General features: G+C 48.7%; 7 protein-coding genes across 7 annotated transcripts; 3 read left to right on the top strand and 4 right to left on the bottom strand.

Moving 5' to 3' along the window:
- Positions 1 to 2,015: 2,015 nt before the first annotated feature.
- On the bottom strand, positions 2,016 to 2,570 carry N7503_005812 (carboxymuconolactone decarboxylase family protein; the record flags this gene model as incomplete). The annotated part of the gene is made up of 1 exon (XM_057065359.1): positions 2,016 to 2,570. One exon carries the CDS (start codon positions 2,568 to 2,570, stop codon positions 2,016 to 2,018), a length of 555 nt encoding a protein of 184 aa, XP_056923102.1.
- Positions 2,571 to 3,903: 1,333 nt separating this feature from the next.
- Positions 3,904 to 6,677, bottom strand: N7503_005811 (Zn(II)2Cys6 transcription factor; the record flags this gene model as incomplete). Its single annotated transcript, XM_057065358.1, has 4 exons — positions 6,296 to 6,677; positions 6,120 to 6,231; positions 5,323 to 6,065; positions 3,904 to 5,260 (listed from the first exon to the last, which is right to left on the bottom strand). Exons 1-4 carry the CDS (start codon positions 6,664 to 6,666, stop codon positions 3,904 to 3,906), a joined length of 2,583 nt encoding a protein of 860 aa, XP_056923101.1. The 5' UTR covers positions 6,667 to 6,677.
- Positions 6,678 to 7,985: 1,308 nt separating this feature from the next.
- Positions 7,986 to 9,569, top strand: N7503_005810 (DUF5427 domain-containing protein MTC1; the record flags this gene model as incomplete). Its single annotated transcript, XM_057065357.1, has 2 exons — positions 7,986 to 8,532; positions 8,593 to 9,569. The coding sequence occupies 2 exons, from the start codon at positions 7,986 to 7,988 to the stop codon at positions 9,567 to 9,569; spliced, it is 1,524 nt and encodes a 507-aa protein (XP_056923100.1).
- A 323-nt stretch (positions 9,570 to 9,892) lies between these two features.
- Positions 9,893 to 11,133, bottom strand: N7503_005809 (5'/3'-nucleotidase SurE; the record flags this gene model as incomplete). The annotated part of the gene is made up of 3 exons (XM_057065356.1): positions 9,893 to 9,959; positions 10,008 to 10,798; positions 11,122 to 11,133. The coding sequence occupies 3 exons, from the start codon at positions 11,131 to 11,133 to the stop codon at positions 9,893 to 9,895; spliced, it is 870 nt and encodes a 289-aa protein (XP_056923099.1).
- Positions 11,134 to 12,192: 1,059 nt separating this feature from the next.
- N7503_005808 (uncharacterized protein) lies at positions 12,193 to 14,710 on the top strand (the record flags this gene model as incomplete). Its single annotated transcript, XM_057065355.1, has 3 exons — positions 12,193 to 12,434; positions 12,494 to 14,057; positions 14,114 to 14,710. 3 exons carry the CDS (start codon positions 12,193 to 12,195, stop codon positions 14,708 to 14,710), a joined length of 2,403 nt encoding a protein of 800 aa, XP_056923098.1.
- Positions 14,711 to 15,158: 448 nt separating this feature from the next.
- N7503_005807 (DUF2462 domain-containing protein) lies at positions 15,159 to 15,604 on the bottom strand (the record flags this gene model as incomplete). The annotated part of the gene is made up of 3 exons (XM_057065354.1): positions 15,159 to 15,293; positions 15,348 to 15,438; positions 15,552 to 15,604. 3 exons carry the CDS (start codon positions 15,602 to 15,604, stop codon positions 15,159 to 15,161), a joined length of 279 nt encoding a protein of 92 aa, XP_056923097.1.
- Positions 15,605 to 16,093: 489 nt separating this feature from the next.
- N7503_005806 (aminoglycoside phosphotransferase family protein) lies at positions 16,094 to 16,831 on the top strand (the record flags this gene model as incomplete). Its single annotated transcript, XM_057065353.1, has 1 exon — positions 16,094 to 16,831. One exon carries the CDS (start codon positions 16,094 to 16,096, stop codon positions 16,829 to 16,831), a length of 738 nt encoding a protein of 245 aa, XP_056923096.1.
- Between the last annotated feature and the right edge of the window lie 756 nt (positions 16,832 to 17,587).

Below are 17,587 nucleotides of genomic sequence, written 5' to 3'. Positions count from 1 at the left end.
TTTGGGCAGATAACAGAAATAGAAATTAGGAATCCAGTCCACAGAAAAGAAAATAAGTGCCAGGCAGATTAAACACGGAATTTCCCCGTGAAGATCGAAGAATGTTTGGCGCAGGTATCTGTATAGATGAGTTAGCCGGGTTTCGCTTGGGGTGCCAAGACTCCAATAGAGTAATCGCAGCGCTATGCGGGAACCCTCCAGAACAGGGGAGGTATCGCGAGATCAACGAGAAAAACGGGAAAGTCGCGTCGAGAAAACAGTAAAAGTAATGTAGAAAGCAAGAGGGCGCAAGATAAAACCGATTCAAACATATTGAGGACACAGAAACAAGGGCAAAGAGTAGAGGCAGACACGGTCGCGGCAAATTGTGTGGATCAGGATCTGACCCGGAAGTGTATTTGCCAGATACAAGGGAAGAAAAAACGGAAAATGGAAGGAAAAGAACGCGCGCACGCGACAACAACATACCATAAGGTAGAAAGCCAAATCAAATGAGTTGGAAAGACTTCCTTGATCCCGATCACAATGGAATTGATCGGGTGCGAGACACTTTGGCGGCGCTTGGTGGTGAGAGCGGCTGCCAGGGATGTGTACTTGAACCGAAGGCTGGGCGGATAACGAGGCTTTTCACCTACGCGGCCACAACCTCCGAGAGGAAAGAAAAAGTAAGGAAATGACAGAAACAGAGTGACAGGTAAACAGGGATCAGGATATTGAAAGCAAGCAATGCCGCGATGCAGTGGTGGTTGCAGGTCCAGGCGGTAGTAAAGAAGAAAAAAAAAGATTCTCCGTGGGGAGAAGAAGGGGGGGGGGGAGAAATGAAAAATAGCGTGGGGATATAGAAGGAAAGTTACAGATATCGAGGCACAAGCTCGAATTAGTTTAAACTCGCAGCACGATGAAGTAAAGCATGGGAAAGGAAACAGTGCAGATGGCAAAGAAAAGAGATTGAGCGTGGTTTAGTTTGTAGTGACCATTACAACTTACCGGATCCACTGTCTCCTTCTCAACCAATCACACACCAGTTATCTACTAGGCCACTTTACTGCAAGCCGCGACGTCAGATGAACTGACTATGGCCCCTGGTCACAAAATTACTCGATTAGGCCAATAACCGTCAGATCGAAGCCTATTCATACTCAGAACCATCCGGATACTTCTCTCGAGACCTCGTCGCCACGGTGAGCACTGGACCGGGCTTTTTCGGCTCTACGGAGAAAAAGAATTTTTAGGTACCATAGCAGATCGGCGCAATGCGCTAAGGGGAATCACTGGGACCCATTAAGCATTTTGTTTATTTCAATTGTACTTGCTTAATAGTATCACCAATCGGAGGAATCTTTTCTCACGGGATGCCTTGTTCTGACGTGGTACCCCTTCCGCGGCGACGGTTCCTCAACACCATACTAAGACTACCGTGTGCAAAAGAATGTTTGCCAAGAAATGGGACACTTGGAAGAGAGATTTATACATTAAGAAATAGAAAACAAAGCTCGAACTACTGCTGAGTCGGTTTCATGCCTGTTCTCTCTAGATCCCTTTGTTAGCCCCTTAACCCGATCGTCGCGTGTCTCATATGAGCACAGACCGCCAATATAGGATGTCCTTTTTTGGCGATCACACATCACATTCAACTTCTCATTTTACATTCCAAGGTTTTCGATCAAATTCAGATAGTAGAAATTTTTTACGCATGTGCTTTTTCTCTAGCCCCATGGCCAGGCATATCTATTTCATCGACTCTAAGCTTTGCAACCTTAGGAGACATTAGCTTAACAGTTCTACTATATCGCAGACAGCATAAAGCTATGACTTCGGGGATTCACAAACAGAATACCATGAACCAGGTCCGCGGGTAGATATTTATATTGTGGGATTTTGAATGTCAAGGTAGCAATTGATTGTGGTTACAGGAGGTCTTTTGGAGAAATCAGCTTCTGCGTTCGGGTGTACAGTACATAGATACCCGAGGCAGGCAAAATATACATCCAGTAGGAAAGTATCTCCTAGTACACTCAATTCTTCTCACCAACATCTAACGCGACCAAGAACCGACTAACACAATTATAAGCCGCAACAGTTGCCGTAATCTCAACAATCTCCTGATCATTAAAAGCCCCCTTCAACTCCTCAAACACCTCATTCGGCACAGTGACAGTCTTCGTCATAGCATCCGTATATCTCAAAACTGCCCTCTGCTCTGCACTCAATGAGCTCAATGAGCCATCATCCAAGAAATCCACTTGTGCGTCTCCAACCAGTTTGAACGCGTCCTCGCTCAGTCCACCTTGTTTCAGCAACGGTGCATGTTGCTCCCATTCAAATAAAGCGCCATTGATGATCGCAACGCGGCAGATGGCTAGTTCGCGAACCACAGTCGATAGACTTGTTCGGGTGCGGATAGCACCCAAAAATGAATTCCAGCCTTCTGTCACCGGGAAGGAGTGTAGGAGTGCGAGGTCGAGGGGCAGAAGGGGGTTTGGGGCTCGGCGGGCCTGGACGCTTGCTAGGATTCTGGCTTCGTCGTCGGTGGTGGTCGGTAGTGGGTCTGGAACGTAGGGAAGACGCATTATGTTGGATAGTATGTCACTGGATGTAGTCCGATGTCGTTAGATTCAAGTTTCGGTTGTTTTAAAGTAGCTCAAGTATGAGATCGGATAAAGGATCCATAGACAAGAAAACGTTAGAACTCACCTATGCAATTGAGAGACAAAAAATAACTTTCAGCTGCGACAATGAATCCTTGAAGTCAAAACGATTTCCAGGCTGCAATTGTTAGCGCATGTAGTGTGGAAGCAATGGGCGCCTATTTATGCTTGATGTTATCGACCCCGCGGTCCCGCTGCGGGATCGGCCCCGATAAGTCGCACTGCGGCGGGAGTCCGATGCAAGGCTGCATTCCGCTCCCGTATTTTGCTGACACATAGTATTTCAAGGATGCTGGGTCAAATCCTGATAAGCATCTGCTTATTTTTGTGATTAGTCCAGCAAACTAGTACCCATTCGTGATATAGGATCGACGGTTCAGCTAATGAGTAACCCGCAAGTCGTAGCGTGGTGTACTGTGTAGGTGGGGTCGCCAAGCGGATTTCAATTGAGCGAATTCATGTTTTGAAGACAGAAGTGTGTTTGATTCAACATTTCCTCATTTTATTTTGGTCAAGACACAGGTACTTGGAGAAATATCGCCGATACCACATACTGCCCTGAAAGGGTAGGTAGAGGTCCCTTAAGGCTGAAGATCGAGGGGCAGATCCATTAGTCATCATCCTGTTATCCGAAGCCCCCACTTCGATCTATACAGGTACATGGTAACGTTCTAATATCAAACATATGTTCTGTCATTAATTTCCAGAATTATAGAATAACAGACAATTAAATGATACATACTGTAGCATTCTAACATAGTTGTTGAAACTCTCTAGAGAGCCAATGTTGGTCCCTTGAAGGCCTGAAGTGTATGGCTATCAAACTCTGCTCCTCACAGAGCCTAAATGGGACTTTAATCACAAACCGAAACACAAAACACGAAGAAGATGAGCCACAATTGATATTGGAAAATCTGAGACTCTGAGACTGGTGGAACACACAAGATATATATGTTGATATTGCCTTACTGCTTACGAAAATATGTTGCTACACCTCTGTTTACATGTTCAAGTTTGCCATGAAGATGAAACTCAACAATCGGTATTTGATCAAATTGCCAATACCAGAAGCAAACCTTTTCCATGCTATTCCCACTGTGAGGATGTGAAACTCTTGATTGATGCAATGCCTTTTTATGCTGAAATGCTGATACGCTAAGCGATGCAGTTGACCACGATTTCATTTTTCGATCGGGCCGGGCCATGCTGAAAAACCAAACGCCATGGAAGGGATATCAAGACTCGCCCCTTATTCTCAGTTTTTATTTTCTTCCTCCGAAGACGGGAAGAAAGATCTGATAAACTCTCCGCTGAGGGGGTCGTATGGAAAGTAGTTATCATCAGTCATATCAGTATGTCCATGTAGCGAAGACATGACATCTGGTGTTGGGTAGTTGAAGGAGTTCGGGAATGTGTCTCCATCGGGGATGGGGTGAGAACCGAATAGATGAAGATCTTCTGTTGGTAGAGTAAAAAAGTCACCTGAGGGGACATTGTGGCTTGGGTCGGCTTGGAAAGATGGGGCCGTTTCAGTCGTCGTGCGCTCTTCTGGTTGACCTGGGAGATCATCGGTATTGTATTTCATGCCACCGGCTAAATTGCGGAAGCTGGAATCGCAGATCTGCCAGGCACGACGAGAACCAATGCTATGCTCGGACATGGCGAAGAACCACCGGATTGACTTCTTTGTCAAGGATACGTACTTCTGTTCTTGCTCTGGGCTGTGGATGCAGCCGAATGATAGTTCGAGGAGGAACACCGTGGCGGATTGCATGAGGTATCGAAGTACGCACCACCAGGGACAAACTTGATACAGCTGGACAACGTCTGGAACGTCTGGGATCAAGTCTAGCATCCCGTTGGCCGATTCCAAGGCGATCAACGCCATTGTGTGGCTGAATGTTTGCGGTGAGTTCTGTTGTCGTGCATCACGTCGACAGAGACATGGTCGACCCAAAGTAATCCTGGCGCTGTAGTAATGAAATGCCAAAAACAATTTACAACGGAGGTGATCCGAGCTGCCGTCCGTTTCCTCTTTTGTAAAGTCGAGAGCGGCCGGGAGGCTCGATTTCCATAAATCGATGCGAAATCTTAAGTCGTCGAGTCGACTTTCGATCTCCGACCATGGAAGCAGCACTGCCGTTGTCGTGTAGACTTTGTTAAGTATCTCTTGTGTGACGACCGTCAAATCACTGTAGTAGAGATAACAGAGTCCGAAGTTGACGGGTAAATTCTTCAGCCATGTTTGGTCGCGTAGTCGGGTCTTGTGTGAATTGTCTTTTTCACCGGTCGGTCGAATCCACGAACTCGCCATCACATTTCCAACCAATGCATCTCGTAGGGTCGGGTTGTTCAGAACCTCGGCGGCCGCCGGGTTTTCTTGTAGTTGTTCTTCTTCGAATGGGAGCGGTAACGGGGTAGCGTATCCTCCGTCTAGACTATAGATGGACCGGCCAGTCATAATGCCTAACATGTGCTCGAAACTGTATAAGCACCACCATACCCGGTAGCGGGCCTCTTTAGTGATGCTGGGGGTTTTGGTGCTGGTGATCTTGAGGTTGATGCCGAGGGTGATTGCCGACCGTATGGCCAAAGCGGATATTCTCCATGCTCTATACGGATTATATTGATTAATTGGAGTCGTTTCAAGTAGTTTGCTGTAAAGAGTACAAACCTGTTGATCTGGTCTGATGCCAGTAGGTAGAATGCAATCAGTCCTTCGACTTGGACTTGTTGAAGATCGGGATGACTGAACAGAACATCGCTGTTCATGCTGAGAAGTCTGGCTCGTGTGAGATACACCAAGTGATCGTTATCCTCGCCACGCCACGCTGCATTGGTGAGATGTGCGTGTTTGGCGCCAATCGCAAAAATAATATTCAATACGGCGAGCCATTTGTCGCCGGGTCGGGCAGGGTCGGGTCGAGATGAGGTGTCAAGGAAGGTTTGGTACTGTCCACGAAATAGTTGCTTGCTGAGGATAGGGAAGAAAGGGTGTGTCTTTGAAAAATAATCATCGAAGAGTCGGTCGGCTGTTTCACGAGGAGGCATGGCGTACAATTGTACGGGTTCGGGGACGGAGATATCCAGGTCGTCGAGATGATAGTTCAGAGCATGAAGGGAAAATGCTTCCTTTTCTTCGTCGTCAGCTGGACTCGTTTCCAAGGTGCCGGGGTTTCCTCGAGCTCGTTGCTCTGCCTCTCTCTGGACTCGTTGCATCCAAGAGATTTCCGAGCTCTTGCCCACCACCCCCATTGCTCGGGTATCTTCCGACCGATTGGGATCCTCCTCTAGTCGGTCAATGGCCTCCAGAGACCCGATTGAAGAAAGCGGAGATGGTTCGTCAGGTTCCATCTCATTCTGAGGAGTAGGCATCAAGAATTGATTTCGTTCTTGATGATCCCCCTTCAGGCCATACTGTGACAACATTAGCATAGTGCTACCCGAGTCTGATCTGGGGATAGATCGTACTTTTTCCATTAAGAGTATGACCCAGTCTGCTGTTCGAGACTCGGCATTCGTTCGTAAATCCTCCAAAAAGTTTTCGTATTCCTGCACTTCCGCAGACAATCTGTCGAGTTCCCTGTAATCTTAGATTAGTTCCACGGTACTGGGTCTATAGATCCCGATCATCCTTGGGCCCACACTTTTTCATTTTATCTCTCCATCCCACAGGATATTGACATTGAACCCTTAGTTCACGACATTGTCGACATACTGGCGTGTCACCACTGCATTTTGTTTTTCGTTGTCTACACGACTCGCAAGCCCGTGGGACTCTGCGGTTGTAACGCGGGGTATAACCCGTACTTTGACGAGGAATTGCAACTTTTGAACTAGAGCTTCCTGAATTTCCAAATGTTGGAGTTGACTTGGTGATTCTTGTTGATCTGGCTTCCACGATTATAGGGCGTTTGGTCGTTGCAGGGGCACTATGTCGCTCTGGTGGATCCCCAGGCTCATCATTTTGAGCGGCTACCCCATCCGGGTTGGATTGTTTGGGATGTTTCCCAGTCATGACAGGGTAAAGGTAAAATTATAGGAGTAAATTGAGCTACATGGTTGTTGACTTCAACATATATAGATTTCCAGTGCGGCCCTGTCAAACTTCGGCATGAGTTGCCACCAATGACAGGCCTGCATTGGATGGGTTACAGGTGGGTCCTTTTGGCCTCAAGAATGAGGATACGATCGATTGAGAGCATCAGTGGATGATTCTGTCAACTTCAGGAACCTGGCGGAAAAGAGTAGATTGTCTGGATAATCAATGGAATTAATATAAACTTGCTTTCGGCCGACTATGATGTTTTGGCTTGCGGGTCTATGAAGTAAGTGAAAATTGTGGGAAGGCATCTACGAAAATGTCATGCAAGGGAGAACTGGGTAGTCATTCGATTGGTTGACTGGTTCGGAAAAGTTTTCAGCGTATAGTGTCATAGATCCATAGGTTAATGTTAGTTTTAAGCCTCGGGTGCGCCTACTATGTAATAGCGCATTAAAAAGTGCGCGAAATGCCTTCCCCAGCTTTCCGGCCACACCCGCTACCACGGAAGGAAATCAACCTATTGTGCATACGGAACCAACTAGAAGGTTGTACCTAGATCTTTATATTCACCTAGTTATCGCTTTATGGTCTTTTCAAGCTCGTGATTGGCGGGATCTATAATGTCGTTTCCCTCTCAACCTGATTGGCGGGTTAGACTAAGCAAGCTCTAGGGCTATTGATGAAACCAAACATTTTTAAGGGAGAAAATGGAGATATGATCACCGTTGGGGTATGGGAACCAGACCGTCGGGTCCAAATGAGTAATTCTCAAAATCCATGGATTGTGATGCTAAAAATTCTGCCCCTCTACTGACTCGCGCCGCTATCATCCACACTGCCACTATCATTGGCTGGCATGCCACCCGATGGGACGATGCTTGGATTTTCGTGTTATCACATAGTGGCTTCTCAAGTGAACAAGGGTAACCCTAGTGGCTCTGTTGCACCTGTTGATACCTGTTGTATACCCTGCTGCTTATACACTTTGTGGCGCCAAACCTAGAAGTTCTAACATACACCGTTTAACCGTTTAAGGGCGCCGAGATATACAGCCACCACAAAGATATAAGAGAATCAGGCAAGAGGGGCTAGATGTACCTGTTCCTGAGCATACTTCTACCAGGGAACGTGTATCATGTGGTCAAAAATGACCCATCATCTGGTCAGCCACTGTGTTGGTCAAGGCGGAAGGTGAGTTGCGGTCTTGGCACAGTGACTCCACACTCGGGAGCTCCCACCTGTGTCGTCACCTCTCCTGAACCAACACTTCAGGGCTTCCCTAAATAGTCACCATGCCTCCGAAGGGTGCAAAACCCACCAATGATGAGCTTTTGGCTCAGTTCGACCTCGACAATCTAGGCGTCGACCAGCCAAAGTCGTCCAAGCCTACAGCCCCCACCGACAATGTAAAGTCCCAGGAAGATGTCCTCGCTGAGCTCGACAACCTCTCTATCCAGCGACCCAGCAGTGGACCGGGTACGCCACGTCTCTCTACAGATAAGCCACGGTCATCAACACGGTCACCTCGCCCTAGCGCGACCATCGAGCGGCCTGAAGAGAAGGCCCCTCGCCAGTCAGAGGAGACGAGTCGTTTGTCTCATACTGGTATCAAGCAGGAGCCGAAGGCAGAGGAAAATGCTCCATCGCAACCGCAACAAGAACATGAGCAAGAACAGCCACAGCAGGAGCAGGGTGGTGGTTGGTGGGGAGGAATCTTTGCAACGGCCAGCGCGGCTATGAAGCAGGCTGAAGCCGCTGTGAAGGAAATTCAAAACAATGAGGAAGCACAGCGTTGGGCACAACAAGTAAAGGGCAATGTTGGTGCTCTTCGCGACTTCGGTATGCAATCCATCATTCCAATCAGTTTCCTGTTTCTTGTTCACTAACTCAGTTCTATAGGTGGCGAGATTCGCAACATGGCCATTCCTACCTTCACAAACCTCATCCACACCCTTGCCCCTCCTATTTCATCACACGAACGTCTCCAGATCCATGTGACTCACGACTTCTCCGGATACCCGGGCGTCGACCCACTCGTTTACGCCGTGTTCTCACGAGTCATGGCCCAAGTCGAGGGTGGCGACCTTCTCGTCATCCAGCGGGGCCAAGAGTCCGCCCCGAAGCGCAGTCTCGACGTTGGTGGCTACATCTCCAGTGCCGGCTGGAATGACGGGCCTTGGTGGCGGACTGTGACGCCTGGAAACCCACGCACCATCAACGCTGTTCCTGGATCCATCGAGGGGTCCAAGCTGGCACGCGCCAGCGCCGAAGGCTATGCGACGGAATACTTCTCGACTCGAGGTGGAATTGAAGGGGCAGCGAAGCAGGCTAGTGAGATCCTGAGCGAGTCGAACCCTGTCCGCAGCAGTGATATTTTCCTCGCCATTCAGGCTATCCGTCAGTCTGTGTCGGGGGATCTTTTCAAGGCCGGTGCTTCGGGCGAGAAGGACACTGCCTCTGGTGCCGTTGAGCTTCCGGAGGCTGATGAGGAGATCTCATTCGCGCTATACCTCCATGACCCTGTGCATGGCATTGCTTTCCACACTATTTCTCAGCCTGTGCCTGCCAAATGGATTGAGTGGCTTGATGCGTCTGCACCGGCCGCTGAGAACGTCGACGGTGAGGATGCGCAGGTAGCGCACGCCGAGGTGCCCGAAGCTATTGTTGAGATCATCGAGAGCGGTGGTGTCGATCCTCGTGAGTGGGTCGCGGAGTGGATTGAGGAGACTCTTTCGCTGGCGGCTGGAGTTGTTGCGCAACGCTACGTGGCTCGCCGCATGGGCGTTGGTGAGGGTGGTGTCGGAAAGGGCAAGATGCGTGCGGAGCAGGCATCCACCGTTGAGAGCGGCGCTGGTGAAGCTGCTCGCGCAATCTAGGATCTTCTATTGATCCTTTGAGCTGTTTATGATACACCCTCACCTTCTCCTTAGTTTATTCCCAAAGTTTTATCAGCGCATTCCTGCGTTTGCTTAGACTTTTTTTAGTTCAATGTCAATGATGTTTCATGGTGTATAAACTTCATTCCCCATGTATAGCTATGTATAAAGACGCCTAGGGGTATTTGCTCTGGTGCCTCGACGCGATCGATTAAGCTTCCAAATGCAATTGAAAGGCACTGCGCCCGAAGACGAAACGCTAAAAATGAATCATTACATGCATTATGCATTACCGGGTCGACCGGACCAGTATGATAGACTTATTAGTCCAGGTTCAAAGGTCCCTCGAGCCCTGGGACATGCCAGAAGTTGGCCCGCAGAGCCGTCACACTGTGATAGTCAGTAACGGTAAATAAATAAGGAACCAGAGGATCATACCTAGTAGACCCATTCAACACAGTATGCGCATCAGTTTCTACCTCACTTTCCTGCAACCTCTTCTTCATATCGGACAAATCAGCCGACCACTTGAAATGGCGTTGTCTGGGCTGCGTCTCAGCATGCCCGTTAATCCCATTACAATGATCCCCATTTGTCAAACCATTCGTCAACTTCTTCTCCGACCCAGCCTCGGCATACAAACACCCACGCGACCAGTAATACGGCAACGTCCGTGTATAAAGCACGGGCCTTCCCTCAACATCCTCACGCATAGGAATATTGATATTATACAACTCCACCCGTTCATCCCAAATGGCATTAAGATGATCAACAAGTCTCACAGCCAAGCGCGCTGCGGCAGCAATTACCTCATCAGTCTGCGGATCCTTACTACCAAACGAGATAGCGATGCCGCGCTTTCCGCAGAAAACAGCCTCAAGCGCCCCGCCCACAGTGCCCGACGACAGGTTGTAGATAGTAGACGCATTACGGCCGTGATTCGGGCCTGAGATCACGAGGTCTACGGGCGGGCGGTCGGTAAACAGGTTGTACAATCCTAGCTGGGCGCAGCTGGCGGGTGTGCCGTTCTGGATTACCACCCAGTCGGAGTCATTTTGTGGAGTGGGGGTTTCGTCCCAGGTGCCGTCTTCCCGGAAAGAATCTGGGTGTACGTAGCTGGCGGTCAGGGGGCTTCGATGATGTGAGCTTTGCCGATCCAGGAGCGGGAGGATGCTGGGATGGCGACGGAGACTTGGTGGCCTGATGCTTCGAGGGCGTTCACGAGGGGTCTGACGTAGGGTGATACGCGGGAATTTGGTGGGCCATCATCGTTGACAAGCTATTATTGGTATGAGTAAAGTTGAATTGACTTGAGCTTATCATTTGACAGGGATCAATAAAGGGCAATAGTAGGAATGCCCCAGTGACTGGTGAGTAGACTAGATGTGCGGGGTGTAGGTTTGGTGGTTTTTCTTTTTTTGGCTTTTGTTTTTTTTTTTTGGTTTCTATACTACCTTGTGCGATCCATGATCTCCCCAGATGACAGAAGCGAGAAGGCAAAGAAGAAAACATTGAAAAAGAAAAGAAAGTGTTGTCAATCCTTTGAACTTACCAGGATATGCATCGTGACTTTTTTGCGGGCAAGTGGAGTAGGTAGGTCTTTTTGAGTCTGGATTTTGGATATAACTTGATATTCTCAAAGATCTTTCTAGATCAAGTGTATAAGAAGGAAAAAATGCAAATACTCATCCCCGCGTAGTTGGGGTCCCCGGAACTTATAATGAATGCACTGGGTAAGCATTGAGCCATCATTGGTATTTGCCGGACTGGCCACCGACCGGTCTCGGTGAAGCTGTTCAGGTGGCGGGGTGCGGTACTGGTAGGGTTGACCGGATAGAGTCTGCGGTGAGCCAAACTCAGCGCAGAGATTTATACTTGGCAAATGATTATATTCCAAGGTTTAGGAATTTTGGATTTAATTTATTCTACCGAAATGTGCGATAGAGATTGGAAACAATTATATGCTTGACTAGGGCTATATACTCTGTGCAGTAGACTGTGATAGATGCCATTACTTAACGTTAATACTTTAAGTTTGCATATTTTACATTTGTTTGCAAACCATTCTCAGTGCTACATAATACACCGTAAAGGTGGGCACTGATGTAATCAATAACCTTGTGCCTGTTCCAACAATAAGTCCCACGGGTCCCTAGTTCGCGTATCAGTCCACCTCGTGCGCTGATCGTCCGTATCTAATTTTTTTTGTATCATTTTCTTCCCTATACGATAGCTACAATTGACCCTGTGTGTTATTGAATAGACATAGTTTGAATAAAATATCCTGATTTGAAATCCAGCCAAATAATCAAGAATAAAAATAAAAAAAACTTGCAGGAACAGCAACGGGCGGTCTGTGCTGATACACGCTAGAGACGATCGCAGCACGCAAAACTTTCTAGGTGGGGAACCCCGTCAGCCTTCTTCTTTCCCCTCGACTACTTCCATCTTCATCGCCCCCAACGACTCATCGCGCGCATACTGGTCTGTTGCTTTTCGCGACCGACCCTTCCTCTATCGACTACTCAACTGCTCTTGCAAAGGTCTCAAAAAGCTTCTTTTTGGGACTTTTGCTCTTCGGACTGGTCGGCTCCGACACCCATCTTCCTCCAGTTGATCCTGTATGGACTGTGGAAGCGCTGGAACGGCTGCGGGGATCGACCCCAAAATTCTCGATAATTGGCAAACCGACGGGGCTTTTTCAGTCGCGTCGTGGGAACATCTGAATTACGAACAACCTCCCGAGTGGGACACCAGCCAGGATTCTAGCCAGTGCGCCGACGTCGCGGATCTAGGCGCCTACCATGATCCGCTAACAGGTTCACTGTTAGATCGCTCGGGCGATCGACAGCGCCCGGATAACCGGTTCGTATCCCTCATTAGGTCGACCGCGAAAGATGTACTGATAGTGATGCAATTTCTAGAAAGCGAGATGTGACCGCAGAGAACTTCAACTACGACGGTCCTGGTGAGGGCTCTGGGAGCGGCACTGTGAGTCCTCGGACGATGCCCTCCTCCGCCGATGACAATTTCCACGCCGAAGAAACGTGGCCTCATTTCCAGCTTTTCAACTCGGTCGCGGCTGGGATGCCGCTCGAGACGCCTCTCATGTACCCGTATGGCAAAGCTCCGAACCCTCCGAATGGTGCAGTAATTGTGGAGGATATGGGTGAAATTCCCCAAGGCCAGGGTTTCCCGGATGCTCCGGCTGAGGCCATGATGTTTCAGCAGATGCCACAATCTTTCCCTTTGATCCCAGAGCAGTGGGAGATCCCCCATGGAATCTCGATGGAGAACATTCCAGGACAAGGTGCAATCCAGCTGTCGATTGATACCCAGAACCATGGCAAAGATCAATCACTGCGCGGGTACCAACAGCCTTCCATCAGATCGCTCGAGTCACGCTGGCTCAATAACCTGGAGTCGCAGTTGCCGGTCTCTCAGATGACTCCTCCATCTTTGATGGCGTCGCAGAAACGCGGCCAGACCGGACAAGACGGATTTCATTACAAGTCTGAGAGTTCCTCGGTTTCAGGCGACGTGTCTGGAATTTATGAGTGCTCTTACTCTGCGACGAGTGAGGACCCACCCACTTTTGTGGAACACCAGGTGGATGAGTCCGCTCAGTGGAAGATTGCTACGCCCGACACTGGCTCTCCTGAGAACTCGCAGTCTGGATGTAAGACTACGGCTTTCATGGTCAGTGAGTCCCCATCGGAAATGATGGGTGCCATTCCTTCGCGATCAAGAAACTCCTCGACCGCGAACCAGCGCTCTTCAGGCCGACCTATGCCTCTTGCCATGCAATCCGTGGCCACTGTGCGGAAGCGTAAGAACCGAAGTGCTCCGGGCTCCATGGATCAGGGTCCGGCCAAGCCTCTTCAAATTGTCCAGGAAGATGGGCAAGGTGGCTCTATTGCCTCTGCAGACTTTGTCTCCCCTCCAAGGGGCGCCCGCCGCAAGGGACCATTGAGTATGGTCGGCCGAGCTAACGCTGGTTTACGCCGCAAGAACAAGGATACTTGTGTCCAGTGTCGACTGAACAAGCGCAAATGCGACGGAAGCGCGCCTTGCGACGCCTGTCGTCCTACACTACACGAGCAGCCTTGTGCGCGAGCGTGCTTCTCCAGCATTGTTGAATTCGGAACCTGCAATTACATCTCTCAACGAGCTATCAACCATCCAGCTTTGGATGGAAGTGGCACAGTCCGCATGGCAATTCCATCGGAATTTGACCTGAGTCAGCTTCTGTCATTCCTTGGTGAGCGACAGGGACGGTTCAACATCCGTGCTAGTCAGGCGTGGGGCTCACTGTATGTTCTCGACCTTGGAGAGACATACCGATTCCTGAAGGGTCTGAGCGAGTATAACGGCAACTCGAAGTCTACTTTCCTTGAGTTCATCGATCGCCGGATCGTGGATTCGAAGGACAAGTCTAAGAACTGGCTGTCCTGCGTCAAGGACTGCGACCCAATGAACCAAGCCTACGTAAGTTGGCAGCACCTAGCACTCATCTTGACCCAGACTAACTTTTTTTCTTGTAGAATTTGCTCTCCCAATGGAACAACATGCCTAGCCGTGCGAAATACACCATTGTTCCACTCGATGCTAACGGCCAAGAGCGTGACATGGACATCAACAACCCCGACGACCAACGAGACATTCTGCTCGCAGCACAGTTATCCCGCATCGTGTGCCGCATGCTCGAAGTCGAAGGCTTCCGCAAGCTGGAGCGTGACTTCTACAACATCAAGTGGAAGCAGATCTCCCACGAGACTCACATCCGCTTCCTGGGTGAATTAGGTCACATCCTCCTTTCGCTCCGATGGCGTTGTTCCTGGTGGAAGCGACTGGGTGACGGAGGTCAAAGCCCCGACCCCAGCCAGCAACACTACGTTGATCGCGTTGAATTGCTTTGCCGCATCCTGTATGTCTACTACACCTGCGTTCTAGCGAAGCTGCCGTCCTGGTCTACGACCGAGGTGCCTAAGGGTATCTGGTCTTCCTATGCAGACTCAGAGAACGCTGTGTGGGATGACTTCCCCCATGACCCAACGGACCAGGGCTTCCTGAACTGGATGAACCATGGTCAGGACTTGATTGAGCAAGCAGGCGTTCCAAACAAGGTCTCCAAGGTTTAATGGGAGATTGCTTGGATTGGCAAGGTGCGACGGGACTGGAGTTGGACATAATAGATACCCTTTTTCCTTTTCTTTTCTATGTTTATTATTGGATCTACTTTTCTTGTTTCTTTGGTTTGGTTTCTTATTTGGTTCCCTTTGCGCCTGGTTGGATCATGCACATGTATCCTTCATACCAGTTTACGATTGATGAATGCCGCTCTAACCTCAAAAACATGTTGATTCCAACATTCGCGGCCAATTTTGGTTTCTGTACATGAAATTTGGACATCTTGTTACATATTTACCTGTCCTCGCCTCGAGTTTGGGTGATTAGAATTACTATTTTCATGAATTTCTCTCCAAAAACTTTTGTCTAGAAAGCCACGAACGGGGTATCGATTTCATGAATCATCGCTACGGACATGCGATGTGAGAAGAACTTTAATCCAGATAGACCTTTCCGACCTTATTTCCTCAGGTTCTTGTTCTTCTCTTTCTCCTTGTTGAGTCTGTCCTTCTTGCCTCCAGCCAACAACTCCAAGTGACCCGCCTTGGTCGCAAGACTGCGTTCGGTTTTGCCGACGAGACCGGAGCAGAGTTTCTGTAGGCAGAGTTAGCATTGTCGAGGAACGGAATGCATGCAATCCCAACATACCTTGTTCAACTTCGCCGCCTTCACCAGCGAAGCCTTTTTGGGGGCAATCTGTCTCGGACCGGGTCTGGTTTTGGAAGCGAGAAGCGAGGATCTAGAAGCACAGAGTGATTAGCAAAGGCTCATGCTATTCCGTACTTCATATGTTTCCTGGGTTTTTTCTTCTTCTTCCTTTTTTCCGGATGGAAGAGAGGATCCAAAACTTACCGCTTTGCCGTCGCAGTGGAGGGCTTGTTTTTCTTCAAAGAACCCTGAGCCATGATGGAGATGTGTATGTGTGTTGTTATGTAAGATCGAGCACTGCCAGCAGTACAAAGTGCAATAAGATCGAGATTGTAGTTGGAGGGGAGAAATGCAGATGCGGTTGCTACGGAAAAATCCTTATCGACTTATCGTGGTCACGTGGTGGGCCTGGCTCGCTGATAGCTTGACCAATCATAGCGGGGTTTCATCTACAGAGCACAGTAGAGAAACGAGACCCAATGCTAAATGGAAATGACCCTAGAGCACTGAGAGCACTGGACAGATTACCTAGAGACCTGCTGCTGTTCAATCAGTCATTCTAAAATTGCCACCGGCCCGAGTCAAAATATGCCTCTGTAATTGCGGTCTGCAACGCTTTACGAGGGATCCCTGCCACCGCGCCTCGTGATTAATTTACCACTCAAGCGATTTTGATTGTGTTTCCCTCTTGTGTACAATCTATCCTCTTTCATTCAAGTAACATTCTCTCCATTCTCTGTCAAGCCATGTCAGAAGTAGCCCCCCATGACGAGATCCCCATCACAAGCACCAAACCTGGAATTATCAACCTCCCCCAAACATCTAATGCCCAAACCTCCGAAAGAGCCTACCACCACCATGAGAACTTCTTCATCAAGCGGTCCCTCCGGCCAGAAGAGTACCTAATCAACAACAGAGGCGAAACAATAATACCCCGTCTAGGGAAAGAACGACTCCAGAATGAAGCCGCAGCACTACACTATATCCGCAACACAACCGACATCCCCGTCCCAAGCTTATACGGCGCCTTCGAGATAGACAACTCTTTCATGGTAATCATGGAACATATCAATGGAATCCAAATGGCAAAGTTATCAGACGAGCAGAAAGTAATCGTCACGAAAGAAGTCGAGCAACACCTCGCTACACTTCGGAGGCTCAAATCAGATACGATTGGTGGACCATCTGGACTGGTGATCCCGCCTTATCGGGTGATGAATCTTTCGAATAATGATTCTTGGGCTCGAAATCGAACGACGAGCTCAGAGGCCGAGTATGTGTTTTGTCATGGGGATCTTTCTCAGCATAATATTCTTGTTGATCCTCAGACGCTGAGGATTCAGGCTATTATAGACTGGGAGTATGCGGGATTCTTTCCTGGGTATTTTGAGGGACTTTTCTATAAGCGACCCGGTCCTTCGGTGGCTCTTGAGGAGGAGTATGATGATTCGGTTGAATTATTACGGTTTATGAAGTCTGTTTAGATACGAGTTGCTTTGATGCTTCCTTTTGGTATTTGATGGACTGATCTATATTTGAGATTCTCATGATTATTCGCAAAGGCACTGGCGGTCATTTTATGTATTCCTTCATAGCATATAGGTTTCCTAATTGCATAACTGGCGTGAGGGCGATAATAAAGAACGTGCAAATTTGAAAATTCGCGGCCTTCAGACTGCGATAATTGGCAGCCTTGTGGTCGACAAGATAGCCTATTCCGGTGCTAGATTGCCACATGCCATGTAAAACGCTTCCATTACCAGCTTTGAGCCTTTCTTGGCTCATCCGCGCCTGTGATTTCGAGTACTCTCTTTGGCCATATATTTAGAAGCGTCAAGAAACCTTATAGGTAACTTCTCTCATCCTTATGGTAAGCTCGCGTGAAGGATGCCCGAATGTTGAAGTGGAACAGCAAGATGTGATCCAGTCGTGTGGGAGTGAGTCCAAACGCAGGCGGCTCCTTGGTGTTCATAACTTCAGATATTGGAGACCCTGCCGAGCTCCGTCTCCACTTTTTCTTCAAGGGCAACGGTGGACTCATCGGGAGGAAATTCGGCGTTTGGAATAAAGGCTCATTCCTGGTGTGCTTGTTTTGAGACCCGTTCATAATGATAGAATAAATCATTCTTCAATTCGAATCCCATCGGAGTTAGAAACGGTGAGTGGAGCACCTCATCATCACTATCATCCTCTTATATTGAAGACTCAAGTCAGTCAATGGCTTGCTTGCATAGTGAAAG

This window comes from Penicillium pulvis (genome assembly GCF_028828015.1).
Source record: "Penicillium pulvis strain IBT 33274 chromosome Unknown contig_23_segment0_segment0, whole genome shotgun sequence".
In the NCBI taxonomy this organism is placed as follows: Eukaryota; Fungi; Ascomycota; class Eurotiomycetes; order Eurotiales; family Aspergillaceae; genus Penicillium; species Penicillium pulvis.
Note: the sequence above shows the minus strand (reverse complement) of the source record. Positions and strands in the feature narration are given on the sequence as shown.